Consider the following 27,745-nt stretch of genomic DNA (forward strand, 5'->3'; position numbering starts at 1 on the left):
AAGCAAAGGAGAAAGGAGTGAAACAAGCTTTGTGTTACATAACAAATATGCCCATAATGAGATTTATCTGATGTTGATCAGAGAGCTGTGTGCAACTTGTGCACAAAATGATCCTAAAGTTAAAACAATTGAACCACAAACTGCAAGTGGGGGAAAAAATGAGATTATACACAAAAAAGTGTTTCATAAAATTATTATTTTTTAAAAAACCATGTCAACACTATCTAGGCTCTCGCTCTGCTGTTTTTCCTGGACAGCCTCGGTTTATATTTACTCCTCCATTCCTCTCTACTTTGCATGAGGCGGCCAGCTGGGCTGGTCCGTGAACGCACCTCCCTCTTCCTGAGTGGCTTTCCTACTTTTTGTCGCGCGCTGAAGGGAGCGCCTGCCGCCGCTGCGTGACTTCATCCAGCCCGAGCCTCAGTCCACAGGGTCAGGACCTGAAACAAGGGAGGACAGTCTGAGACCAGCGAGGATTTACAGCGGGTGAGAGGATCAGATCAGACCTCGACTCGTGTGTGAAAGTAGGACAAACATCAGCACCGCTTCCCACGGACTAATCTCCCCGAGAAGGCGGGGGTTGGGTGTTTGTTTTCTAAAGGGGTACCACTCGTTTACACACACACACACCCCTCCTCGGCAGCATCCTGAGCAGGTCTTCTGGTCATTTTCTACTTTGAACCACCAGCAACAGGTTGAGCAGCAGCAGCAGCAGCAGCAGTGTGAAGGCAAGAACATGCCGAGCAAGAGCCAGTGTCTGCGCCCGCGGCTGTGCACGCTGGAGAAGGGGGACAACGGCTACGGCTTCCACCTCCACGGGGAGAAAGGTAAGACGGGGCAGTTCATCCGGCTGGTGGAGCCCGACAGCCCGGCTGAGACCTCGGGGCTCCGCGCCGGAGACCGACTGGTGTTCGTGAACGGGGACGACGTGGAGAACGAGAGCCACCAGCAGGTCGTGTCCCGGATACGAGCCACGGCGGGCCGGCTGGAGCTGGTGGTGGTGGACCCGGACACGGAGCAGCTGCTGAAGAAGCACAACATGAAGTGTCTGCAGGAGTACGTCACCGACGGCGTCCCGCTACCTTTCGACGAGGAAGAGGAGGAGGAGGAGGTGGTGGTGGAGGAGCAGCAGCAGCAGCAGCAGCGGCAGCAGGAGGAGGAGGAGGACGAGGTGGTGATGGTGGTGGAGGAGGACGTGGAGGTAGACGGGAAAGAAAACCTGCGTGCCAAAGAGGACGAGGTGGAGGAAGGCGAGGTAGAGGAGGAGGAGGAGGAGGAGGAGGTGAAGGAGGAGATACCGAGGGAGTCCACGCCGGTGCCGGAGAGTAACGGAGGGATCCACGGGCACGTCGAGAAGAAACTGAGCATCAACTCTGAGAAGGTGAGTGAGGTAGAACAAGTGCAGGTAAAAAAAAAAAAAAAAAGTTTCTGCAGCGTGTCACCACTCGTCGTCCTCCAGCTTTACTTTGATAATGACTTTTCAACCTGCTGAAGGAGAGTTTCCCCCAGAGAGAAGAGGTGCTCTGCGTCTGTAACGCCACCGGCAGCTGCACCCACATGCTGCCCGGCTGTGGGCGCGCAGGGTCAGCCGGCTGCACGTGTGCTGTGGGCGGGAGGACAAACACCCTGGCTCGAGCCAACAGTGATTTAAAGGACAAGTTCAACCAAAAAAAAAAAAAAAAAAAAAGATAATTTAGCCATCATCCTGGAAAGTCAGGTGAAGTTTCGTAGTCCACAAAAACATTTCTGGAAGCTTTCGCAGGAAAACCACGTCCCCTGAAACAACTGAAGCAGATGGGGACTTCTTTTACAACGTAAAAAAAAAAAAAAAAAAAAAAAACGTAAAATGGCCCCATGCAGCTGACCCAGCGTAGTCCAAGTCTAAAGAAGCCAAAGGATCCCAAACTGATATGAAAAGATATTATTTGCACTCTTTTTAAGCCAAAATCTTCATGGTAGCTGCTAGGCTAAAAGCGTTAGCACACACCCTGTCTGACAGAGCACGTACCAAGGTTGTAAATAACGTCAGTTCAAATAATTTGGGCTTCTGGAGACATGGATTATGCTGAACAAGTTCTATCAAGGTTGTCATTTTTAATTCCCCTTTAAAGTCCCCATCTGCAACAATGTTTTGTTGTGAAGCTCCAGAACAAAACAGTTTTGTGGGCTACGAAACTTCCCCAGACTCTCCATCAGCAGGTCGGGTGAGCTGATAATGACTGACTTTTTAATTTTTCTGGTGAACTCCTCCAAAACCATCACCACCCTCTCTGTCTCAAGCTGTTGAACTGATTGTTATGCGTCTCAGCGCCTCAAAGAGCAGCTCAGTCTTCTGTTATTACAGCGAGTTGACTTTGTCGAGCAGCAATGACAGGCTGCAGCCCCACACCAAAGCAGGGAAAACACTTTGAACCGACGTGGTGTTTGTGCCTTTGCGTCGTTTGAAATCAGCCATAACAAATGTCTCACATTGCTAAAACCCATCCACAACAAGCAACAGGAAATAGTTGGTCTCTTTATATTTTTGTTAATCGCCACAAAATGAGTGAATTTGTGTTCAGCCTTTGATCGTCGTCTGCAAAACATTATGGGCACATTCTCTCTCCGCAGTGGCCACTTGTTGCTGTGTCTGCCCTTTTTTTTTCTGTTGCCACGCTGTCTGTGTGTGTGTGTCTGTCTGTGTGTGTGCGTCTGTGTGTGTGTGTGTGTGTGTGTGTGTGTGTGTGTTGCTGTGAACCCAGGGTTCATTAAAAAACACTTGAGGAGACGAGGGTCCCTTCAGTCTGGAACATCTGTGCCCCTCACTGCATGCTGGATATTTACCCCCGAGGCTGTTTCTGTCCAGCTCTCGTTCTGTTGGTCCATGACTGTAGGTGGGACGGAGGTGGGAAGAAGGGCCACGGTGTGCTGAGACAGCAGCAGATCATGAACAAGAAAGACCCTGTTGTGGTCACGTCTCTTCTCTCTGTCACTCTGTCTAATAGCCTGGAAACACACATCAGCAAGTGCATCTAATTTTCTGCCCATGTGAGAGGCAGATGGTAGCCAAGCTGGCATCTGTGTGGTCTAATAGAGACAATATTGTTTAATGATGAAACTGTCCCCCCCCCCCCCCAACAAGCTCAAATGAAAGCTTTCCTACACATTGTTTTAATGGCGGGACCATAAACAAGCATGTAGACCGTGCTGCTGTTCAGTGTATGTTTGACGGAGGTCAGGGAGGTCAAACAGATGGTGAGACCTCAATGATGTAAGTAAGGTCGTGGTGAGGTGTCAAGTTCGAGGTTATATTGAAGTAATACCTGTTGTGGGATTAATCTACGCAGTGCCCTGCACGTTGGTTTGTGTAATGTTGGGATCAGCTTTAATAGATGAGAAGATCAAGACAATATATCGGTTATCTCCAGTAAAGATGAAGCTCCTGTTTGCAGCAGGTTATCTGAGCTTATTCTAGAGTATGAAGTAAACACAGTCGGCAATATAATCACCTGTTAAAACACAACGTGTCCCTTTTACACTCAAAGGAGACACAGTGTAACATGTTAATTAGTGAACTTTGGAGGTGCTGGTGGGCACATTTTGTTATGCAGGGACCTACGAGAGCTAGCTGATTTCTTCCAGTCTTTATGCTACGCTAAACTAAGCGACCAAAGTTCCTTTATAACCAGTCGATATTTTTCATCAAAGATTTGCTCAATTGTTGATTGTTGGATCTCAGATCTTTCAGTTGGTAGCTTTGGTCAGATGCCGACCTCTAAAGCATCAGCATTTGACTGTCTGGGGGTGACACCCAACAATCAAATGTCTTTCTACAGGAAGTTACATTTCGTTGCTTTCGGTGCACGAAAGCTGAGATGTTTCTATTCGTTTGTAAGACAGGATAAACATTAGGGATTGTACTGATGTTGTAAACAACTTCTTCTCACGGGAACCCAGCTGTTGAAGGGGAGTGCAACTAAAATGTCACATTGTCGATACCGGAGCTCTCCTGAGCAACTAAACTTTCTACTTAATGGGCTTTGTTGTGACGACATTTGGCATGTGTTGCAAAAGCGCGATTACAATTAAGACGAGGGAGGAAATTACGTGAAGGACAGTATCAGTGGAGGAACTCTCACTCGCTGCTTCCTCACATTGTTTTCCTCAGAATAACAGTGTAATGACAACATTCACATATCCAGAGCATGCAGTCGATGTTTCAGGTACTTCACTTAGAGAGAAGGCCCAGACTTGTCCACAGCACTTGAGGTTTTTTGCTGTTTGTCCGAAGAATATACCGTGCCGTTCACACTGGCACGCAATCCAGAGGGAAGTGGCGTTGTAGCAACAAACAATAGTCCCCCTACAAACTTGTTTTCACCACTTTGATTCTTAATTTCAGCTGCCTCCCAGAGCCTGACAAATGGAGCAAAGATCCAGCACAAATCATGCATTTCTGTTTCATACAAGAGCACAGTGTGTACGAGTCTAAGTTTCTTGGGGACAGACGACACTTTGGAGTGTGAGAGTGTGTAAATTGGACTCGGGAGATGCAGTTTAGAGTCCTCTGTGCCTCTGTGTTACAGTCAGAGGCACCTCAGGGTGTGTTTTTCACATCGACTCTTTTAGGAATTTTCTCCCTGCATCCTGTCCGGCATTCCTGTGACTGGCCAGTGACACACACACGCACACACACACCCATGTAAAGTCTTGGAAGACAGCATCGGTTCAACATTCACACTGACGTCCGCACTCCTGACGTCTTTGAAAGGACACAAAAGAGGGTTCGAGAGAGAGAGACGCCTTCTCCAGAAACTCAGGAGTCTCTTGCTCACGGTTGCCATGGTTGCTGATGTCGTGTGTGTGTGTGTGTTTGTGTGCTGTGCATGTGTGAGAATGGAGGTAGGCGAAAGTGAGACAGCGCAGGGGAGGTGTGAAAAAACTGGAACACGCATCGATGGAGGTCAAAACATGGAGCGTGGCCCGGGAAGAAAATAGGAGCGGCTGTCGTCATCGTGGAACAAAACACACGCGCGCGCACAAAAACACTTGATCGGTTCCAAAGGTCGCTGTTTTGTTTACCAGGCAGTAAAACTTTTACTCGGCCTTTGCTGAGTGCAGTGAAGTGGTAATAGATGATCCCTCTTCCTCTAACAGACCGTGTTACCCATCTGGATCCATCAACTCATCCAGAAAAATATCTTGTCGATGCGTGCGCGTCAGTTTTTAGTTTTTATTCAAATGAGTTCGATGCAGTTTGGTTAACTGATCTTAAATCTGGGATAAGAAAAGCACCGGTACTGGATGCGTAAGTGGTATCAGAAGTTATTGTGAGTTGGGGTTTTTATATCTGTAGCACAAGAGAAAAACAAATGACCTACATCCTGTTCAGCTCCTAGAAGGTTCCTAGAATCCTAGATACAAGACTTTGGACTGCCCCAAACAAAGATGTTCACAGGGTTGACCAGTCGTCTTTAGTTCAGCCATTCGACGACTATTCATTGCACGATTTATATTCAGTTACTTATTGAAATATATTTTTTGGAGAGTGACCCTAACCCTTAGAGAGTGAGGTTGCCTTATTTTACAGAATATAGCCCGTCACAAGTCCAAAGAGTTTAAATTTATTTTGTTTTACCAGCAGTCCAAAACATAAATCCATTGATAGTGATAAAAAACAGAGAACGGCTTCAAAATCGGTTATTTTAGTACTGATGAAAAGCAAATAATTTCACTAGCTTTGCAGGTCATCATTTAATACATTTTGTGTCATCATACTGCTCTGGCTGTTTCTTCAGTGATTCATTCAGACTGAAGATAGCATGAGAGAGAGAGAGAGCGTGAGGGTGAGAAATTTTTTTTGGGAGTCTCCCTGAATGGGTGCCGGCTGCTTACATAAACACTAATTACAGGAGAAGAAGAGTGCTTGTTTCGGATGAAATTGACCAAGGATAGATGGGATCTGGTACTTTGGCAAGTGTTTGTAAGAGCATGTGCCGTGACTCTTCGGAGGCGTGTGTGTGACTCTCCTGTATCTAGATCTCCAGTATCTCTAGTGGCGGCTTGGTGTCGATGTGCCTGCTGGTTGTCGCTCCTCTCCTCTAATCTGAGCCTCTAATCTGCACATTCACATAAAACCTGCTTATTAAAGAGCTCGAGGCCTCCCACCGCTGCTTTCCCCACACATGCTTGGCTTTTTTACATAGAAAGCGCGGTTCCTTAACTGCCCGGGACGACGTGTTTTCCCTAAACAAATCATCCTCAAGCTGCTGCGTGGGAGGATTCGGTCTATATTTGTATACACTCCGCTGTACGACCTTCACTGCACAGCTTGACAAAGGTCTCTTTAGTTTGCCTGTCTCCGAGAGCAAAAGATAATCATGAGTTTTCACAGTCCATGACAATCGCATATTTTATTGACCATTTAAAGGATACATTCAGCCATGGCTTTCGTCACATCCATGTGACATTCCTATCTGTGTGCTGTCATGCCTGCCTATGTCTAACCCTAACCCTCAGGAGAAAATAACTTGAGTAATCAGTCCACGTTCACCTGATGTAATGCCTTCAGGAATAGCCCATTGATACGACTTTTCTGTTAATAGAATGGACGTCAGCTTTCTATGATTATTTGTCGTGCATTAGAGGCAGAAGTAGCCACACCCTCAGTAACTATTCCAAGCAGGATGGTCAGGGGTGTGTTTCTGGCTGCCTGCTGCTGTCTATGGGAGTCTTGGCCAGTGTACAGACCCCAGGACGTTTTGTGCTCATTTCCTGTCATTGTTTTTCGGTGGAAGATTCCCCCCCCACCCCGTCGTCTTGATCCTCTTCTCACCCCCCTGGAGTCCCGGCAGCTCGTAGCAGGACAGTAAAAACGACAACTTCAGGGTTAGAGAAACTGTCGCTGCGTCTGAGCGAGTAACAGCGAAACAGAAAATATTACGCAGTGACACAGACGCCGGTCGAATAGCCAGTTGTTCAAGGTGAATGGTTGCTCAGAGTAAACAGCATCTCCAGCAATGTTGGTTGGTTTCATTATCATTGAAGCTATTGTAACATTGTTCAGGCTCCGTTTGGATAATGGAGTGCTTGTAACGGTGTTTGTCTGACAGGATCAGATGTACTCAGTGATTCATCTGATCGAGCCACACACACTCGCATGACGATTGCTCACACGGCAAATTTTGAGCATTTATATTTGTTTTGTGTGGGCGTGCGCACATGTGTTTGTTTGTGTGTGTGTGTGTGTGTGTGTCCGTGAGAAAAGTTTTGGAGTCACCTTTCCCTCTCCTGCTCTCTGTTGATTGTTGGGCCGTGTGTTCCAGAGGAAGCTGCCTTCATGATAAGACGTGGCAGAGGTGGTTCATCGTGTTCCTACGCCAACATTTATTTTTGCATATTCAAGAACAAGTGAACAAGTGCAATCGAAGGTGTGATTCTGATGTAATGTGAGGAAGTCCCAGAACCAACAGTGTTGGAAAAGTTCACTTTCTACATGAACTAGTTCTCTAGTTTCCCAATATGTTGCTGCGAGCTATTATTTTTCAGAATTATTGTCACAGCCCATATAGAACCACAGACAGCAATTATTTTATCAGTTTTAACACTGAAACTGCAGCTCTCTGACAATATTCTGCAAAACCAGGTTGTCCAGCTGCGGCTGGGAGATGAAGACAGCGGAGCCGCTACTGTACGCCGTTAATGCGATGTGGGTGGTAGAGGATCTGTTTTGGCTCGCCGTTGCCGCGTCTTTTGATTTTTTATTCACTCGCACATACCTTGAAAGGCTCGCCGGGTGCTTTAGTTCAATGTGCCGTTTCAGGTTTGCTGTTGTTGATGTACGGAGTTGCTTCTTGAAACCCGGTGGGCAAAGTTTACACAAAAAGGTAAGATTTTTCCCACCTGGATCATCACTGACCTTTTCATAAATTTGTTTTTGTTTATTTTAAGTAATCATACGAAGTTACCGTAATAATGGTGGAGGCAGAGTTTGAGGTAGTGCTGCTGCCTTCATTTGTTTTTGCCCCCATGCTTCGCATTTTGATGATGCATGTGGCGGTGCAACTCTGTGGTGGCTGGTGTTGCCAGATTGGGTGTTTTTTACGCTACATACTGTTTACGGTGTGTTTTAGTTAAACTGTGAGAACGCGCCGTTCACAAACCCCAAAATGAACACATTCACATTAACATTCATCAGGCAGAAATACAGTATGTTCAGTTCACGTTCGAGTTCATGAACGATCGTACGCATTCGGGCACAACATTGCAGCCCAAACACTGGCTGTATCAATAACCAGGAATATTAATCAAGTGGCAGTATTCGATTGTAGTTGTGGAACCAGGGTTGCAGCAATAAACCAGTTTTGAGGCGTAGCATGAAATCTGACAGTTGGTTATACTTCATATATAAATCATTGATAATGTGGGTGTGGCAGCAGACATAACTCATTTTATTTAATAACAGCGGCTAATACGCTCAATAAGTAAGAATCAAAGAACTGTAAATAACATCTAATCTGCACCAAAGGAAACACAATCACATTCTCATACCTAATGCTGCCCCAGCTACATTCATGTCTTACCACCTGCAGTGGTGAGATTCTCTCTACTAAGTTATCTCTGTGTACAGTTTGTTTTTTAGTAACAGGCCGTCTCTACTCACACTTCTCTGCCACACTGGCTTTCACTGGAGTAGCTGTTTTGTTTGTATTATGGGTGGGAATCTTGGAGCAACTCACGATACGATATTATCAACGATCCCAAGATAACCACCAGTGTTTAGCAGGACAGTCATGCACTTTTCATTCCAATATGTGTTTAAGAAAGATCCGTGGAAGATGTAAAAGGGCTTTGGACACACACTTGGTATCATTAGAGGAACAGCGTGTGCCGAAGTGCAGAAAGATATAGCCTTTTTGTAGGTGTTTTCGGGACCTTTTTAGTAGCAGACAGTGGAGCGATGACAGGAAGTAAGGGGAAAGAGAAGGTCTCTAACCAAGACAATACGATTTCATGGTCAGCGTCTTAGAGGCCAACAGGACAACCCGGTATTAGCTTTTCTAAATGCTAACCGGAGTTCAGACCGCCTGCACTATTGTTTAAATGTCACATGGTCAAAAACTGGCAGAAGGCACAAATGTTACATCCTGAGCAAAGAAGGATCCAGTTCTACATCACCAGAGAACAGAATATCGCTCTATTGATTACGTCCTTTCAATTTTTATCACTTCCGCTTGCTGACGCCTCTCAGTGACGTCAGTCCAAACAACGGCACCACTGTCCCGTCCCCATGGCCAAGACCACTGTGGCCCAGGTCAGGGGTGGAACCTGAACCCTGCGTATGTGAGTGGGTGGATGTTGGGGTTGCTGGTGATTGGGTCCCATGGGATACTGGACGGAGAACTTACAATGCCACATTCCAATTCCCTCTCCATTCTGCTGAAGGTTCACCACCCCTGGCCGGACAATGAGCCGGAGGGCCGCGCCCTGCCGAGGGTGGGAGGGAGGGGAAATGACTTGCTGCTCGCCTTGAAATAGACTCAACCCCCTCGTCTCCCACCTCCCTTCCTACCGTACGAGACAGAGATGTCATACATCGAGTAAAACCAAGACAGAACAAATTAATGTAAACTGTTGGCAGCGTAGAAATATCAAGCCCGAAATACTTAAGATATTGTTTGAAATACTTAGATAACAGTTAATAATGCAGTTTGCTTTGTTGCTGTTTGTTATTTGGTGGTGGTGTTTTGTCTACACTCAGTCCAAAGTTATATAGATTGCAATATCGGTCTCACACGTGTATCAGTTGGCTGAAATATCTCAACAAATTGTGAGATGAAGTGAGATTAAATCTTCTCTGGATATTCTTGGTCCCCAAAAAATTTAAGACTATAAGATGGACTAACATAAAATTTGGTTCAGACGGTCCTCTTCTGCTCAGGATGAATTGTAATTTGGGATTTAGATCAGCATGTTAGCATTGTTTTAGACCCTTAGTTGTTGTGTTTATTCAGGTCTGCAATATGTTTCTCTTGTTATTTTGGCTTTCATTCAATGTCAGTGTGATATTTCCATCAGCCCCAGCTGTTGTGCTAAGTGCTAATTAGCAATTTGTCACATGTCATGATGTTAATACATTAAAATAAGAGCGTTAACACAGTAGACATACATGTGAACGTACGTGCGAGGCATCAACATGTTAGCATGTTGGTGTTAGCATTTTGCTGCAGTCCCTGAATGCTGTTCTTTCTGTGGATAACACAAAACACAAACATTCAGTAGATGGCCTGCAGTTACAGTATGTTGATGTTTTCTTTAGAAACTCATCATTTAACTTTGTACATGCTCTAGGATAGATATAAGATATACATTTTCCATTAACAATAGCCTCAGTAAAGCCACACTGCACATTTTGAGAAAAGAGTGTGACTTTTTCTGAAGGAGTAACTCTCCACCTCTTCACCCCGCTAACGCCTGTGGCTTCATCATCGCCCGCCACCTCCACGCTCCACTTCCAGCTGGATACAACAGGAGGCTGAGAGGTCTAAGTAATGAACTACTGGTGTTTAACGTTTGCTTGTATGCCACCGTATGCAGTGTGAGTGCGACCTCATCGTGTTGTCACTTCTGCTTGCGTTCTGAGGCAAGTCATTGCAGCTTTTTTCTGTTTCTCTTTCATAATGCATTTTCTCACACCAGATAGTGCAGTGCCCTGTGTGTGTTTGCGTGGGAGAAGTGGAAGAGAAACTTGAGGTTGTTTCGCTGATGCTGGTTTTGCAGGTTTGCAAGGGCGGAGGGTCAGGGACAGGAAGACTGGTTGAGGAGATAAAACATGTTGACTCTGTGGTTTGTGGTGGACTTAATGCAGTGGTGATTTTTTTGATAGTATACTTTAGAGTGGACAAATTCAAGATGCACAAGAGCCTTGAGTAAAAAACAGAAGCTGCCAGCTCCATTTTCAAAGATCTTAATGCGAATGCAAGGCCTTACTGGTAAGCAAGACCACCTCATTTGGTCTTATCAGTGCGTGCACCCCTGCTGTGATGACTGACGTTACTTTTCTATTTTCAGGCCTTTCCCCTAAAGAGTCTATTGTAACGGAAAGCCTCAGTGGAACCTTTCTTTGGTGTCTTTTGTAGAACCAGTTTGTCCCATCCTCAAATGGAAGGGGGGGACAGTAGGGTGCTTTGTTCCCCCCCTCTGCCTGCCTCGCAGCTGGTTCAATGGTCCAGCTTGAAATCCAACACTCCCCCTCCTGCCTGAAGGAGTGGTGCGCTCCAAACGCTCAAGTCACAAAACTTCTGCTGTGCTAGTTAAAAAGGAACCAGGTTCACATCAAACATTTATTAAGTCTGCCCCTGAGGCCGTCGAAAACTACACATGACAATCACAAGGAGCGGGGGGGGGTCAAGGATCTGTCATGTCACTGAGTAACCATGGTGCCTGGCAGTGTGTCACTTTAGTGGTTATTCTTTATGGTGATCAAAGAGGCTGAACTCAGAGGAAAGCTGGCCCTCTCTTATTAGAGCGACGGGGGGGGGGGAAGAAGAAGGAGAAAGAGCGATACAGTGAGATGAAAGAGAGGCTGATTTAGAGGACATATCTGCATGCACACATCAGCTGAGTCTGACAGTTTTCATTTGAGTTTACTGGATGTCGTCAGTGCCCAAAAGCGGACGTTTGGTTAGGAGGAGGAACAGTGCAAATACGTCAGTCAGGTGTTAATTCTAGGAAATTTCAGTATGTGACCTTTTTATGTGAAACAAGAAAAGAGTAGTTGGGAATGACACAAGCCTGCAGCAACAGACGTCCTACACCGAATGTGTGCTGCTTTATTAAGGCCCGCAGTCACACATCAGACCACTGGCCAAGCATGGGGAAAATATGAAGTAACTGGCAGCCGCTGGCATCTCTGTCACACACACACACACACACACAGACTGCTCCATCCACGCCAGAGACCGCTTACAGCTACAGTGTCAAAGCGAATCAGCAGGAGTGGCCGAGAGATGCAAACCTGCGGTGGCTTAGTCACAGGGTGGCAGCGGGTGATAAACATGATGGATGGTTGCAATGGCAGTAGTTGGCTGCTTTTTAATGCTCTGCGCGATTATTTGGAAGATGATAATCAATCAGTTTGGCTTGTCAAACACTCACCTGTGGCTGCCTCCAGGTAAAAACAAGGACTCAGTGCTCCTGTGACCTTTAAGTCCAGGGAACATACACATAAATAATGACATTTAATCATTTTTTAACATGTTTGTGGCATGGTTCTCAGAATGCTGTAAAATGTAAATACACACCACATCATGTTCATTAGCTGGTTAGCATTGCCATTGACGGCGTGTTAGCATACCTGCTGTGCCTAGCATTTCTCAACAGATGTAGACGGTTGGTTTCTGCTATTCAGAAACAACCATGTTACAGTAACCCTGACCTCTTTTGTGGGGTTTCAGCCATTTTAATGCCAGGGCACCATCGCTGCATTCTCGGCTTTGTGTTTCTAAAGACAGTTGTGTTTTTTCTCTATAACAGAATGATGTTGTGTGCAGCCAGACCTTTTTCTAGAACCAGCACAGCATTGTGGAGACACAAGACTACGCTGTGCCAAACTTCAGCCTCACAGAGCTGCTAGCTTTGTTCATGTAATTCATTTTATTCGTTATTTTAAGTTCTTCTCATATGTTATCAGCAGAAAATAGAATAATTAGCGAGAGTGTGGAATGTCATCCCTTGTTACTTTACCCTGTAAGTTTTAGGATCTCTTCCACGATAGAAAAATGCGTTTTTTTGACTGACCATGAAAATGCCTATAACATCTGTGACCTTTGGTTTACTGTTTGTAAAGCTGTAATTTGTGTTTAAATATTCACTGTTACGTTCTAGGCAGCGAAGATTCCTCCAAAAATGGCTTTTTATGGGGTTCAGGAATTCATCGCTTCACTTTAGATTCAAGAGAGTAAAGAGAGAGGAGTGTTGTAGTTACAACAGAGGCCTGCAAGTTGAACTCTGCCTCAGCGTCTTATCTCTTGGTTATCGCAGTTTCCTGAAGAAAACCAGAAACAAGTCTAAAACAGGGCTACATTAACCTCTGGGTGTAGAACCTGTAAAGTCTTGAAAACACAGAGAAACAAACATTGTGCTGTGAAGCAGCAGATGTAGTGAGATTTATGAGGCAGCTGAGTGACTCAGAAGTGTGTTTTGAGAATATTAACACGGAGCCCGGTATTGTTTTGGGGCGATTGGTATTCAAAGCAATCACTTATTTTTTTTGTTGCCAAAGCCATCGAAGCCTGTGCAGCGGGGACACAAACCACACTCAGACATCAGCGGTCTGAAAGGGAATTCACAGCCGCAGACGTTAGAGCGGAGCTGGTTCAATAGACATGATGGTGTGCAAACAAATATGATGCAATTCTACAGAAAGAACCCTTTATGTGGACCGCCCAGTGTTACTTAAGTTTGTATCCACCCAAGTCAGCGTTACTGTTTCAGCGTTATGAACTGCTGACGTTCAGTTCAAAGAGTTACTAGACTTTATATCAGCCGGGAATTTCAGGACAACTCGTGATACATCATCCGAGAAAACAATGGTATCATGATACACAGTCTACATGTACCGCGAGACAGTACAATACATCACAATCTGTGTCGCCGCAGAGGAAAACAAACCATAAGTAGCTATTTCACATTTCAGAATGCAGAGTGCGTCCAACATTTACTCATGACATTATAAAACAGTGAGGTTAAAACTCACACAGCAGCATGCACACACACACACACACACACGTGCTGACGTAAGAAATGTAAAATGTATCCATCGACTATGAAGAGGGAAATATGTCTGAAAAGAAAAAGATTAAATGGTACAATGTGTGTAAAGGTTATTAAAGTTAACATAATTAAAAACTAAAACTTGTTGTGAGAAAAAAAATCATAGTTAAACTTACAATTAGATACACATCGCTTTTTCGTTTTTTGGTCAAATTGTTGACAGGTGGCATTATGCTGTATGTTGTATTGTAATACCTATACTAATTATTAAAAACTTAACTAAAATTAAACCACTTTACACTGAAACAAGCAAATCCACCATGGAACTAACTGAAAATAAAAATCAAATCAAATCAAATAAAAGGAAATAAAAGCAAAATTGTTATTTTTGCCAAGAGTTGGATCAGAAGTTCACTCTTGTGTGTGTACAGCAAACATGAAGCTGTTTGGCTTGTCATAAAAACTGGAAACAGGAGGAAACATCTAGCCTGGCTCTGCTCTAAGCTAACAAAACCTGCCTACCAGCACCTCTAAAGCTCAATAATTAACATGTTATGTCTTTTTTATCTGATCTGGAAAAGAAGAAAAAAAGAAGGAAAAATGGCAACCAGTGACGAGTTGCCAGGCAACCAGCAGTTGCACCAGGAAGTCACTGGTTCAGACCCAGAGAGATTACAGCACATTAACCCCGGTGAAACATACATGTTAGTGTACAATACAAGTTAGTGTAAGATGCTGAAATCTGTGATGTGAAAGGTCGGTAGAAATAATTCTTCCATGTTTGTGCAACAGTTTGTGTTTTTATCACGTTCCTCCCTCCTTCCCCCCCTCTCACATCCAGCTTCTTTTACAGGATGACTCAGGTTAAGGCAGGGTGGATATTAGCACTGTGTCATAGCTTATGTCTATATTCACGGATTGTGACGAGTTGAGTTTCTAATCCCTGTCAGATTTGCCTCGTGATCATGCTAACCAGCATTTGAAAGGGGCTTGTCGACGCCTGGCCTCTCTTACTAGACGTCAAACGCTCTCATTTAATCCCTGCTGTGTAGAGACGCTTCATCCTCTACATGCAATCTAATGAAAACCTCCCTTCCCATGATGGTGGGCACGTGTGTTTCTGTGCATATATTTGGTGTGTTTTTGTATATATTGATTTCTCTTTCATGTCAGGAAGTTGAGGCAGTGCAGGGGGGGAAGCATATTGAGGGAAGATGTGTCAACAGTTCCTGTTCAACACTTCCCCTCCTCAGAGGAAAGTTTGTGTCACAGAGACAGTGTGTTCATCTCGAAACACTATTTTTCTGGGCTAAGAGGAACAGTTCACACAATAGAAAACTATGTGACTTCGATTTTTAAGTGAAACAGAGGGTTAGTGATTATGAGGAGGGTGTGTGTTTGTGAGTGTGTGTGTGTGTGTGTGAGAGTGTGTGTGTTTGTGTGTGTGTGTGTGTGTGTGTGTGTGTGTGTGTGTGTGTGTGTGTGTCTTGGTGTTTCAGAAGTGCATCAAACTCCAACAAAAACGGTCTTTTCTTATTCCAGATCCATTTAAGTAACATATGATTTTTCATGCTTTTATCTGCAAAAAGACTTTAGGGATACTCAAGGAGCGATGTTGTTACCTCTCTGCACCAGAGATCCTGAGATGGTAGCTATTAGATTGACAGCTCATTTGAGCAGATATGAGCCGATATGCCCGCCCGAGAGCCTACAACAGCCGACAAGTGACCGTGTAGACAAGCGACCCTCTCTCCCTTTCTGAGTGTGATTCAGATTATTTGCTTGGCAGTCGCAGAAACCTTTTTTCATTATTTAAAGATATTAAAATCCTTTTTAAGATATTAAAGACTTTTACACAGGAGGAATTATGTTGAACTGAATGTGTCAGGGTTGACTGTCAACATCACACTATGTGAGGAAGCGTTTTCACAGCCCTGCTGCAGGCTTGCAACAACCAAACTTACTCTGAGGAGGATGACTTAATCTTTCTTTTGTTTTCCTTCCACATATCATGAGCCTGCAGATGCTCTAGGCTCTGAGAACTACTCTAAACAAAACAAAGAGTCTTGAGAGGAAGTATATAAATGGTAATGAATTAAAGAGACCTCAAGACTACACTAAGCCTGTCTGGAACAAATATTTATGAATATTTACTCGCTGTATGACACTGTTTTTAAGAGCCTATGATGCAGAGTTATATGATATCAGCTTGTGTTTACGAAGCGATGTACAGCAGGAACACAAACACACTGTACACATTTGACAAGTAGCCATGTCCTTGGTTCCCATCCTGTCCCGCTCGTTCAGCAGATTCCACAGATTTCATTCCCGCGTGGAGATTCTTCTGCCCTCCACTCCTCTTCGACACAAACCCTCCTCTGTTGTCCCTGCCAGAGCCTCTCTCACCCTCTCTCCCTGCACAGGGATGCCTAACTTCAGCCACAGCACCCGATGAGTGTCAGCGAGTCAGTTGAGTCGTTGGCCCTCAGTGTTAACGTCTGCTTCTGGGTGTTCAAAGCACAGATTGTTGAGAGCTCCCCGAGTTCTTCTATCTGTTATCTAATTCCAGGCTTTCATAGGTGGAGCGGGTCAGTACTGAACACTCAAATGTCCTTTCAGACCGACGGCAGCCAAACAAACCATTTAGTCAAAGCGATGGTAGAAAAGGCAGCTCTTTTCTGTTCAGCCTGTGCTTTGAATTGCATCTTTTACATTTAAAGAGCTCATAAAAGAAGGTTACATTCGCAGGTGTGGGTGTAACACTCGAGAGGATGAAGGACGCGCAATCAGAGATGCCCATGTTCGCATAATCAGTAGCCATTCTGGTGTCGGGCTCTCATCAGGAGCACTACTGATCAGCAGGATAGATGTTTAGCGGGCACTTGACAGAGACGGATACAAAGACGGCCAATCTGCATCACTGATGAGAGCAGACAGCTGCTTGTGCAACTGTAATGCCATTACATTTAATGGGTTATATCTGCGGAGGTGTGTCACACTGTGTAGTATTTCCCAGTATGTTTTTGTTTTAGATATTTAGACAATTTGGGTAAGGATCTTTGATAAGAGACAGGAATTTAAAGGAATACTTGGGAAATAACGCTCATTCGCCTTCATGCAGAGAGTCAAATGAAAAGACAGATACTCCTCTCAGATCTGTGCAGATATTAAATTACAGCCGGCAGCAGATTATCCTCGCTTACTATAAAGACTGGAAGTAGTGGGAGACGGCTAGCCTGGCTCTGTACTCCAATGTCCAAATTTTACGAAGTGGGTTTTTAAAAAAAATCTCAGCTAATTTGGAAACGACATATCTTCTTCTTAACATTGGTCATGCTTGTTATTCCTGGAAGTGGGACCGAAGGTAACTTGTCCGAGAGTCTTGTTTTGCTCTACTGAGAGAAAAATATTGAATTCTTGTCAGAGGTGGGAGGAGTGTTAGCGTAGAACAATTGTCTTACATAATCCAGTGAAGTGACAATCAGTCAGTGCTCGTGTCAGGTTGTATATAAGACAGAAGTGTTGAGTCAGCCCACATCAGTTATTATAAGTTAATTTATGTCCACTGACTTAGTGTGAGGTAGCTTTAATAAATCAGCGTCTTGCCTGTGTTTTCTAGAAAGTGAGTCATTCACTCTACTTATTAATAGAAGTTGTTCATTGTGTTCGAGAGTTCAGTTGACAGAAGGCGGGAGCACACAGGGAGTGATGTGGAAGGAGTGTCGGGTCAGACTTGGTCACAATGACAAAGATTATCCTGACCAGAGCTGCCTCTCCTGTAGCTCCTGTATTTCTGACCTCTGTGAAGACCGAGCCATTAAAGCCCCCTCTGCTAAATAAAGAAACTGCTTTATCCATACAGCGGAAGGGAGGTTCTTAGTTTGAGTTTTTTCCTGGATGACAATACAGCTCTAACTCTTCCTGCCATCCCAGAGCTGGACTGGATGGGATAGGGCGAGGAGGGGGGGTGGAGCGGTCAGAGGTCAACGCCCAGCTTCCATTGTCCTCCTCGGAGCCTGGAGTGGGCAGTGCTCGCAGACCACACCGGAACCGGTCCCTTCCTCCAGCCGGCAGGGCCAGAGTCGAGCAGACTGCCTCCGTCCACCCCCTCCCCAGATTCTCCACGACAAACCTCCAATCACATGCCTCTGAGACCCTCTTCCTTCCTGGCGAGCAGATTGAAGTCACGTGGAGTCAAACAGCAGCTCGTGATTGTCAAAAACAAACTGCACACACACACCCCAGCATGCAGCAGCCACCTGTATGTTCAACCTCGGCTTTATATTCAAGGTTAACGAATCACAGGAGCTCTCCGTAATCTTTGTGCCTCTTGTTCTTCCGGAGCACACACCCATGGTGGAGGTACTTTTAAGAGCATATGTATTAGCCTATTGTATGTGTATTAAGTGTATTAACACACTGTATCTGTGTTCTTTCTCCTCTTCCCTCTTCCAGGAGGTGTGCACCGAACAGCGGCCACGTCTCTGCGTGATCCAGCGAGGGTCTAACGGATATGGCTTCAACCTGCACAGCGAGCGGGCACGGCCGGGCCAGTACATCCGAGCTGTGGACGAGGACTCTCCCGCAGAGAGGGCCGGCCTGCTGCCCCAGGACAGGATAGTACAGGTACTTTAATAAGGTCAATGACAGAACAATGTGAGACCATGAAGGCAGTAACTCAGTTATAATAAGAGGCATATTCAGGAACATTATCATTGTTCCAGTCAGATGATTTCATCCTGTTGAAACCCCTTGAACAGGCTGCCAGAGTTTGCCGTTATGTAACAGGCATTAATGTACAGTAAGTCCTCAGCAGTTTAAAGGAAATGTGCTTTTCAATTCATTTTTATAAGGAGGAACTGATTAGAGTCATCAGAGTTGCACAGAAATACCCAAATCCAAATAGTGCATCCTGATTAGTCTGCCGTACTTCCGCTCCAAGCAGCCTACAGGGATTTATTTTTGGGACAGAAATAAAGAAGAATGGTGTGTTGCGTAATCAGGCTTCACCTATGAGGCATGAGGAAGAAAGACTGTTTACTTCCAAAAGAAGTAGAAAAAAAGCAATTTCTCAATACCAGGTTAAAATATATAGCGAAACATTTTATATTGTATCAGGATAGAATATAAAAGGAACAAATTAGGGACTGGTTACATGAAAAAAGTTTACAAAGCAATTAATTAATTGGTAGAATAATCACAGATGAATCCATAATGAAAATAATCAGGAGCTGCAGTCTTTCAAAGTGCTACTTCAACCAACTACAAAAGTAAAATTCTGCTTTAACATTACTGTTTAATATTACACAGTAACATTGATTACTTTTAGTGTTTCACTGACTTAAAGAAATCCCCTGTGGAGTTTTAGCACACTTTTGAGCTATTGAGCAATGTTTTTACAAGTGGGTCCTCATTTTGTCTGCATGCTGTGTGTGCACGAGGGCAGGTGCACGCTTTAGGTAATAAACAGTCCTGCAGCAGGTTTCACAATATTCTGCTCGTTGACAGTCGGTGGTGGAGATGAGCAAAGAAGTGTAGCAGTGTGCCAAACAAGGCAGAGAAGAAGAGGGCTGCAAGCTGGAGAACGTGGATGTAAACAATTCAGGATTTAAAATGTTGAAGTTAAAAGCGGTTCTCAGAGGGCGTATAACACCATTTTTAAATTCTCAAAGATCCACACTGCGTCTCGGTGAGAAACATGTTGGTTTATGAGAAAATTCGAGTCAAAGTCAAGTTGAATACTTTACTGCAGCAGAAATGTAATCTGACAGAACTACCACTAAAAATGATTCAGTCCTCCAGGTCTTGTGAATACTGCACTCTGTCAGCCCTTTGCCCAAAGTTAACTGTGTGTTCAGAGGAATGTGAGGTGAACTAACAGCCGCTGTGTGGGGTCTTAAATCCTCCAGACGACTCTGATGTAACTGTCACTGTTAGCAGCCTCACGCTGCAATAATCAGCTTCTTAACTGGTCAGGGGTCTGCTCTGTCTCCCTTCCCTTGTGAGACACGTGTGTGCACAAAAATCTGATTTTACCACATGTGTTACTATAATTTCCACATCACATAACTGCGGTTACAATGCAGGATTGTCAAAATAAACTGTGTGTCGTACACATCTGCAGAAAAGCGTGGCAATAAAAATGTTTGATAAAAACTGTTGTGCGCCACAAAAAAAAGTGATTGCAATATGTCCGAATGTATGAAAGACAGAGCTGTCACTGTATTTTTACCACACGCCACATGTCCGCTTTTCATTTACAACCTGCCATACTTCCACTCATTATTCTAGCCAGCAGAAGCAGCTAACAATAAACGGCTGTGACTCATTCAGCATAGTACATTCTTTTAAAACACATTTAACAAATCAGTGCAGCGGCATGTCCATTGATGTGGACAGTCATACGCGCCTCCCAAAGCAATAGAATGAACTAGAGTAAAGTGAAAAGGAAGACGGGGGGGATTAAAAGCACGACGGAGTCTCTGAGGGTCTAGCGAAAGGGTTTCCAGTCCCCCACAGGGCCCCAGACAGCCACACCACCCACTGAGGAGCGGGCCTTTGTGGGGAGAGGACGGCCATTGTTACCGCTGTTACTGGCCCAAGCAGCTATTGTCCAGCTTCCTCTGTGGGACTGGCTTAGACATGCAGGTCCACCCTATGACCTAAGCACACGCACACACACACACTCACACACACCCTTCGAGACATTTCTAACGTGCTTTCCCATGGTGATTTTATCCCAGAACCCTCAGCTGGTGTGGGAGGGAGCCACCTGACACGCTGAGTTACTGTATACCAGAGAGTACAGCTGTCACACAGTCGCGTACCACGAAACCGGTAAACATGATGGAGAGAAAAATTTATTTAAAGGACAAACTAAACCAAAGAATATCATAATTCTTAGGGCGGCGGGGCGAGTCAGCACGTTACAACAATTGTTTTGTAAGTTAGAGGTTGAAAGAATGTCTGTGTGTGTGTGTTTGTGTTGTGTGTGCACGCGCGCACATACGTACATACACTTGTGCGAGGACACACAGGATTTCCTGCCCTGGGAGCCTCTGGCAGACAGAGTGATAATATTGGCAAAGAAATCCTGACTGATGAAAACAGTTTGTTCACGTCTGTGCGAGAACAAAGACAAAGAAAAAAAAAAGAATAGTAACTTTTTTTTGTTTAATTTTGAAGGTTGTCTGGTTTTGATAAAACGCGTTTCCTCCCTCAGGTGAATGGCGTGTCAGTGGAAGGGAAAACACACTCAGAAGTAGTGGCGGCCATTAAAGTGGGAGGGAGCGTGGCTCGTCTGCTGGTGGTGGACCCCGACACAGACGCCTTCTTCAAGAGGTGCCGAGTGAGCCCCACCCCGGAGCACCTCACCGGTGAGAGGATCACTGTTGGTTGTAGACATGATGCGGATAATAGATCCGTCTCCTCCTGTCTTCCTCTCGACCCCACCAAATTAAAAGTCTCTCACACGGTTTCTTTCCCTCCCTCCTCCTTTAAATCTTTCCGTCTCTTTGACTCTTTAACTTTTCTTTCTCCCTCGGCCAAGACACGCAGACAGAGACACTGAGACACTTCCTGCCCCCGACTTCATGTCGAGGCCCTGAGTAGAAAGTTAATCTTTAGACATAAATAGATCAGATCAGACAGATTGGAGTCTGACTCAGGCACATTGTTGTTTGTCAAGAGGGAAGGCATCAATGCAGATTTCTCTCTCTCTCTCTCTCTCACAAAAGTCTAGTCAAAAATCTCAAAAAATAATTAGAAAACAATTAGAGAAAGGCCAAATTTTAGCAATTTCCTGAATCTTTCAACTGCATCTTGTCAGTAGATGGAGGTTGTTCACTTGTCATGGAATGGGTTGTTATCACTTGGGTAAGGGTTATGTGACACGTCAGTCCCCTCATGATATATAATGCCGTCCTCTGATGAAAGCCAGGAGATGTGGCTGAAAGCTTCAGAAACCTTCCAGTAATGGGAGCCATGGCTGGACCTTTTTGTCAAATTGATATTTCCAAGGCCTTCAAGCTCAGTAAATTAAGACATGATTGATTCAACTGGTTATCTTTTTGCCTTCTAGTCCCTCAAAAAAAATAAACAGTCACATATGATCACCCCCAGGAGCTGACCCTGGCCCTGGTGTACCTACCACAGCCTCCAGGTGGAGCTCTAGTACAGTCTGTGAGTCGGTGTCTGTTTTTGAAGGCCGTCCATCCCACAGCCAGAGATCCTCTGGCAGGTGCCGTGTGTCCTTGCCTGAACAAATGTCTGTTTTCTTTACCCTTTTTTTTTAATGTATTTTGTTATTTGGAAATGTTGCCAGGGAAACAATACAGTGAGCGTAGTCCAGCACATCACCCACTATTTTCAGAAATTGAAGCGTTGATGTTTTGAAATATTTTCCCCAGTGCTCCCAGCTGATCATTAATAAATAAGTTAGATCTGTTAGTAAGCACATTACTGCTTCACAATCTCCTTGACTCTTAAAAGATTCAGTGTTTCAGTCCGGGAGGAAAAAATAATAAAAGGTCCTGCAGGAGAGAGATTCCAGTCAGGTGTTTCCCAGGTAACTGCCTGCACTTCCCATGCTGCCCACTCAGAGGACACCTGCCTACACTGACTCTTAGCTTCAACACACTCACACACAGCCTCTCTCTGAGCTGGCCAGCAGCTTTGTTTGGTTTCCAAGGCGCTTGCTCCAAGTGGCCTCTCAGGCTGGAGCTAGAACTGTGTTTGGACTTGGAGAGGCTCCTTTCAGAGTCACACATACACACACACACACACACACACACACACACACAGATATACACACCAGAGACCCGAGGAAGACGTGAGTCACAGATAAACTCTGACGGAGCAGCTGCTGCTATTGCTTCTAATAATCATTAGCTTAGAGACATTTTTTGGGCTGTGTGGAGGATCAGAGGGATGGAAGGTAAGGGACGTGTCGGACCTCTGGGATGATGTTCAAAATGTTCCACTACAGCTATCTGACATGTGGAGGGATTAATTTTGAGGAGGAGGAGGAGGAGGGGAGGTATGGAGGACCAGGAAGAGCACCATCTCATAGAAGATGAACCATGTGTGAATAATAGATGATCAGCTCATACCAGTGCCATGTAATAGAGTAGGTGTTAGTGGAATGAAAGGTGAGCTGCAGAAAGACTCTTGATCTGGCAGAGTGGAGCTTCCTGCTCTGATGGTGGAGGACTAAAGGACTTCATTGGTCTTGACGGACCGAGAAAGACAGAAAGAGTTGCATTTTTGGACTCTAATGACCGACTCTTGTGTTATTCTCATGCTTGCAGGTCCACTGCCTGAGCCCGTCATGAATGGAGGGATGGAGGAGAAGGTAAGATTCACCAGCAGCATAAATACCACAGAGGCAAACACAGGATGACACTTGAAAGAGTGTAGAGCCCATCATTTGGTGTGGAAATCGTCTTTAGAGCAAAGCCAAAAGTAGGATTTGAACTTTGAAGTGCGCGAAGAGCTGTCGGTCCCCCACAGCGGCAACTTCCCTCCTCACCGATGGAGCCTCTCCTTCCTGGCAGAGAGGACGATAACAATACTTCAGCCTTCTGCTTTGAATACTCTGTGGCTCCTCGTGAGGCCGTCCAGCCGGCCAAGGTCGTACAGCGTTTGAAAGTCACACGCAGCTCTTTTCTCTCTCAGGTGTTGTTTGCCACATCAGAGAATTGAGACGCTGGTGAAGTGAGTTATAAATCTCAGAGACGTGTAGTGAGCCGACTTTCCTGCGATTGTCTAAATGTTCTGGTGTTCATTGTATGGTGATGTGTGGAAAAACCACACCCAGCTAAAACTCTATTAGCTTGGAATCACTTGAAGGTGAACAAGGACAGATTGTGTATACAAAATACAAATCATCCAAGAGATAAAAGTTTTTGGTGGATTATATGATGATATATATGATATATATATATAAAACTAGACGCTACACTTTTGAACTGTTCTGACCAATAATCATTAGTAATGGGGATATGATGACGAGGTGTCTAAAGGTTATATGAAGCCACAGCCAGCATCTGGTTAGTTTAGCTTAGCATAAACACTGGAAATAGGATAATAGCAAGCCGGGCTCTGTCTAAAGATAGCACAATCTGCCTATCAGCACCTCTAATGCTCACCAATTAATACGCAGTGTCTTGTTTGATAATATGTTAACAAATGTGTGTTCAGACATAATATAAAATTATTGTTAGAGGCAATTCAACAGTGCATAAAGGCGAAAAAAAGATGCAATTAGACTCAAATTTGTCGGGGATACATGGTGAAACAAGGTGGAAATAAGGAGAGGGACCGGAGGGAAATAACAGAAAGGAGCAGTATCTGCTGAGTTCTGAGTTCATGTAGAGGCTGTGCTGAAAGCAAACACACAGAAACACTTCCAGTGACACTGTGGATGTGTCCTTCTCTAGCCAGCTAGTATAACGTGACGGCTAACATTTGTACAGCCAATACATTTGCTGTAGGAGAATAAATATACGAACGGTCAGCTGCAGTCAAATTCAGCAAATTACACAAGATGGAAATAATTTTGACTTTCTATCTGAACAAACCTTAAAAATGACTAATAATCATTTAACAGGGGTGTTTATGTGCCGGACTGTAGTTGCCAGGCAACGCAGAAGCTCCAGGAAGTTACGGCTCTCAGCCAAGAAATAGTCCAGCACATACTGACCCCATGAAACGCTGAAATGCTGTTTTTACACTTCCCATTTTTGCAGATAACACAAATAAAATATAACAAGTTAATTTGTGATCTCTAAAGGTGCAGGTAGGCAGATTTTGTAACCTTTGGACCGAGCCAGGCTCACTGAAAGCTTGCCTGTGCTAAGCTAAGCTAAACAGCTGCTGGCTGTAGCTTTATATGTACAGCCCAGAAGTGACAATGGTACCAGTCATGTTACATAACTCTCAGCAAGACATCAAAATGTCTACGTCTACATTCCAACATAAACACAAACTGTACGCGGCGTGTGTGTTTTTATAACCTCTCCTTGGTTGTGAGTGGCATCACAGGGATGCTTTTTGAGGTTCTCTCAGGTTACCAGAGTGTCCAGTTCCCAGCTGAACACACTAGACTTTAATGTAAAACAGCGATAATAAGATAGCGATAACTCCAGACTTGGATGAAGACACCAGAACACAAACTAAAAGAAACCACGGTGCTGACTGCGGCTGCCTTACTCCCGGGCATTTAGCCAATTATGCAAAGAAAAGCTTGACCTGGGCTTCCCGTTACTGAGGGACCGGAGCAGTAAAGTAACATGTTCCTCGTATTGTTGCGTAACAGATGCTTGTTAAAAGGTTGGAGAGCTGTGAGGTAGGGTGGGGCGAGAGTTCAGGGAGAAGTCGTCCCTTACGGCCGGTGGTTTGGAGTGGGTTAAAAAGTCCTTGAACATGAGTAGGTTTAACTGGCTTATGTTCAGTGGGCTGGAGACTTTAATACTGATACTTGAAATGCCTCGTCCTGTAACCTTTTCAGCACATTCACAACTGCTACATGAAAACTCAAAGACAAATGTTGAATAATTCACCCAAGAAGAGACACAGGAAGAGTGCTCTCAAATTCCACCACTCATACAAATCATAACAACTTCTTCTCCCTGCCCACAGATGTACTTAATACCTCTTTTTGGTGATTCCCAGATCAATAAATTGAGGCAAAATGAGGCATGTTTGACAGTAAAATTGCCAAGAAAGAAAAATCATAACTCACCATTATTTATTCTTCGGTTGTCTTTTCTAGTTGGCATGTTTGAAATGTCAGATTTCTCCTGCGCTCAACGGATAACCAACTCAAATGCAAGGCTGCCCCCTTGTGGTGTGGTCTGGTACCGCACCACAGCTGGAAAAAAAGAATGATACTTCCCCAATGTCATTTGTTGAAATGTGACTCTCTCGCAGCTCAGTCTTCCTGGCAAAATGTTCATGAGGTTTTTTGTGTATTTGATGGTTTTTTTTTCTGAAAGAAGTGATGCTGATGAGCGTTTGTGTTTCCAGGTGAACGGTAGAGGGGCCAAAGAGGCAGAGAGGGACTCGAAGCTGTCAATCAGTCCATCGCCTTCCAATGCCTCTTCCAACGCCTCGCTCACAACCCCGCCTACAAACACCCCACCTGAGGTACGTCGCAGGAAATGCTCTGAAGCACAAATAAAACATGTTGCATTGAAAATAAAATGACTGCTCCTCCGTATGATATCTAATGTTGACAAAATCTGTGGCAGTTTGAGTACAAGGGAAGGTATCAAACAAGGAAGGATGTACGTTCTTGATGAAATATGTTGACAATCTGCACTTTTTCCTGTTTTTCTCCGTTCTTCATTGCTCAGGGTTTGATCTCTGAGGCCATCCCAGCGCTCAACCTGTCCCTGCAGCAGGTCAAAGAGCTCGCCCACCAGAAACGCTCCAACAAGAGAGCCCCGCCAATGGACTGGACCAAGAAGAACGAACTCTTCAGCAACCTATAGGCCTCTCAGCTCGCCTCGCACACACACACACACACACACACACACACACTCACACACACACACACTCACACACAGATTTTGTAGTGATTCTTAAAGAGAGACGGCAGAGAGACATTTTTTAATTGTCATGACACTAAAAAAAACGCTTTTTAACTATTGGCCGCCGACAAATCAAAGCCGTTCTGTAAAATATAGTATTCTTATTATTATTATTACTCTTCATGTTATATTAATCCAGATATTATACTGTTCCTGTATAATGTGCAACTAACAAGAATGATTCGTATGCCAATGAAGGAGAACTGGACCATGTTGAGAATGTGTTTTTGCGCATGAATCCACCATTTTACTCTGTGTGTGTGATTGTGTGTGGACCCTGACAGTCCCTGCTGGCAGGAGTCTGACGCCTGTGGAAACGCCTTTTAACAAAGCACTCCTCCGTCTATCTTTTAAAGGTTTATACTAACATTTAAAATGTTTGAAAGTTGTCTTTTGTTAGAAAGACAAAAGGGACCAGTCACATTAAACCAGCCTGACAATCAGTTCTTCATTTATATTTTTTAGCTTGTAGGGAACGTCCTGACACGAGACTGAGTTCAATTTACTTTCAGGTCATTTATTTCACGATTGTCTTTAGATTTTGAAGATGACAGATTACATGTTAGTATAGAAGGTGAGATGCCATTATCTCAAGATCGCACGTTCCGTTTGTCAGAGCTCCTTCTGATATTTTCAGATTGCTTTCCTCATAGAATTACTTCTAACACCGAATCCTTTTTGGAATCCCTTTTTTGAAATACTGTCTTTATACTGGAAACAAAGTGGGTTCTCTTATAATGTATGTATATATTATATATTTCATATTTCATGTATATTTTTACATTTCTGACATAAATCCAAACCCTCCGAAATGAAAGAGCTCATTTTTAATCACGTGTATCCGAACGTTGTCTGAACACATGGCGTCCTCTTTTATTGAATGTGAACTAGTTTATTATGAGTAACTTATACTGTCCTCACTTTGCCACCGTGTCCACTGACTGGCTCTTCAGTTCACAGTTTAAGGATATGGGATATTTTTATTGCTCTGTGACATTTTTACACATTTCTATCAGTGTCTTAAAAAAAAAATCTGTAACTTTGAGATGATGTATTTCTTAAAGAATGTCTGCGCTTCACTAGAGTTTAATGCGTTTGTCAGGTATTGAGAGTAGTGATGATATTTCAAAATGAATGATGAGGAATTATATGAAGAATTTTTTTGTAGTCTGTGTAAGCAGTGATTTCTATACTGTAATAAATCTGTCATCACAACAACATGATCACCCGATGTTTGTTTTTACTCAGAGATGTTGGCAGATAAGAATTTCAAATGCTGATCGTTGGTTCGCTATAGAAGTGTGTGTGTGTGTGTGTGTGTGTGTGCGTGTGTGTGTTTTCATATACCCATAATAATCTGTTGCTGCTGATACGGTTTTACTCAGTAATTCAAAAAGCAG

The 27,745-nt window shown here is 44.2% G+C and overlaps 1 protein-coding gene across 1 annotated transcript; it reads left to right on the forward strand.

Moving 5' to 3' along the window:
- Positions 1-298: 298 nt before the first annotated feature.
- On the forward strand, positions 299-27,568 carry nherf1b (NHERF family PDZ scaffold protein 1b). Its single transcript, XM_030407006.1, has 6 exons — positions 299-1,381; positions 18,208-18,378; positions 20,975-21,128; positions 23,061-23,104; positions 25,780-25,899; positions 26,109-27,568. Exons 1-6 carry the CDS (start codon positions 737-739, stop codon positions 26,244-26,246), a joined length of 1,272 nt encoding a protein of 423 aa, XP_030262866.1. The 5' UTR covers positions 299-736; the 3' UTR covers positions 26,247-27,568.
- Positions 27,569-27,745: the final 177 nt, after the last annotated feature.

Source organism: Sparus aurata, chromosome 23, assembly GCF_900880675.1.
Source record: "Sparus aurata chromosome 23, fSpaAur1.1, whole genome shotgun sequence".
In the NCBI taxonomy this organism is placed as follows: Eukaryota; Metazoa; Chordata; class Actinopteri; order Spariformes; family Sparidae; genus Sparus; species Sparus aurata.

Excerpts from the sequence above, each read along its gene's own strand:
- nherf1b (XM_030407006.1), top strand. The coding sequence starts at position 737 with ATGCCGAGCAAGAGCCAGTGTCTGCGCCCGCGGCTGTGCACGCTGGAG. Across the intron at positions 23,105-25,779 it reads ATGGAGGGATGGAGGAGAAG|GTGAACGGTAGAGGGGCCAA; the intron begins GTAAGATTCACC and ends TTGTGTTTCCAG. Across the intron at positions 25,900-26,108 it reads CTACAAACACCCCACCTGAG|GGTTTGATCTCTGAGGCCAT; the intron begins GTACGTCGCAGG and ends TTCATTGCTCAG.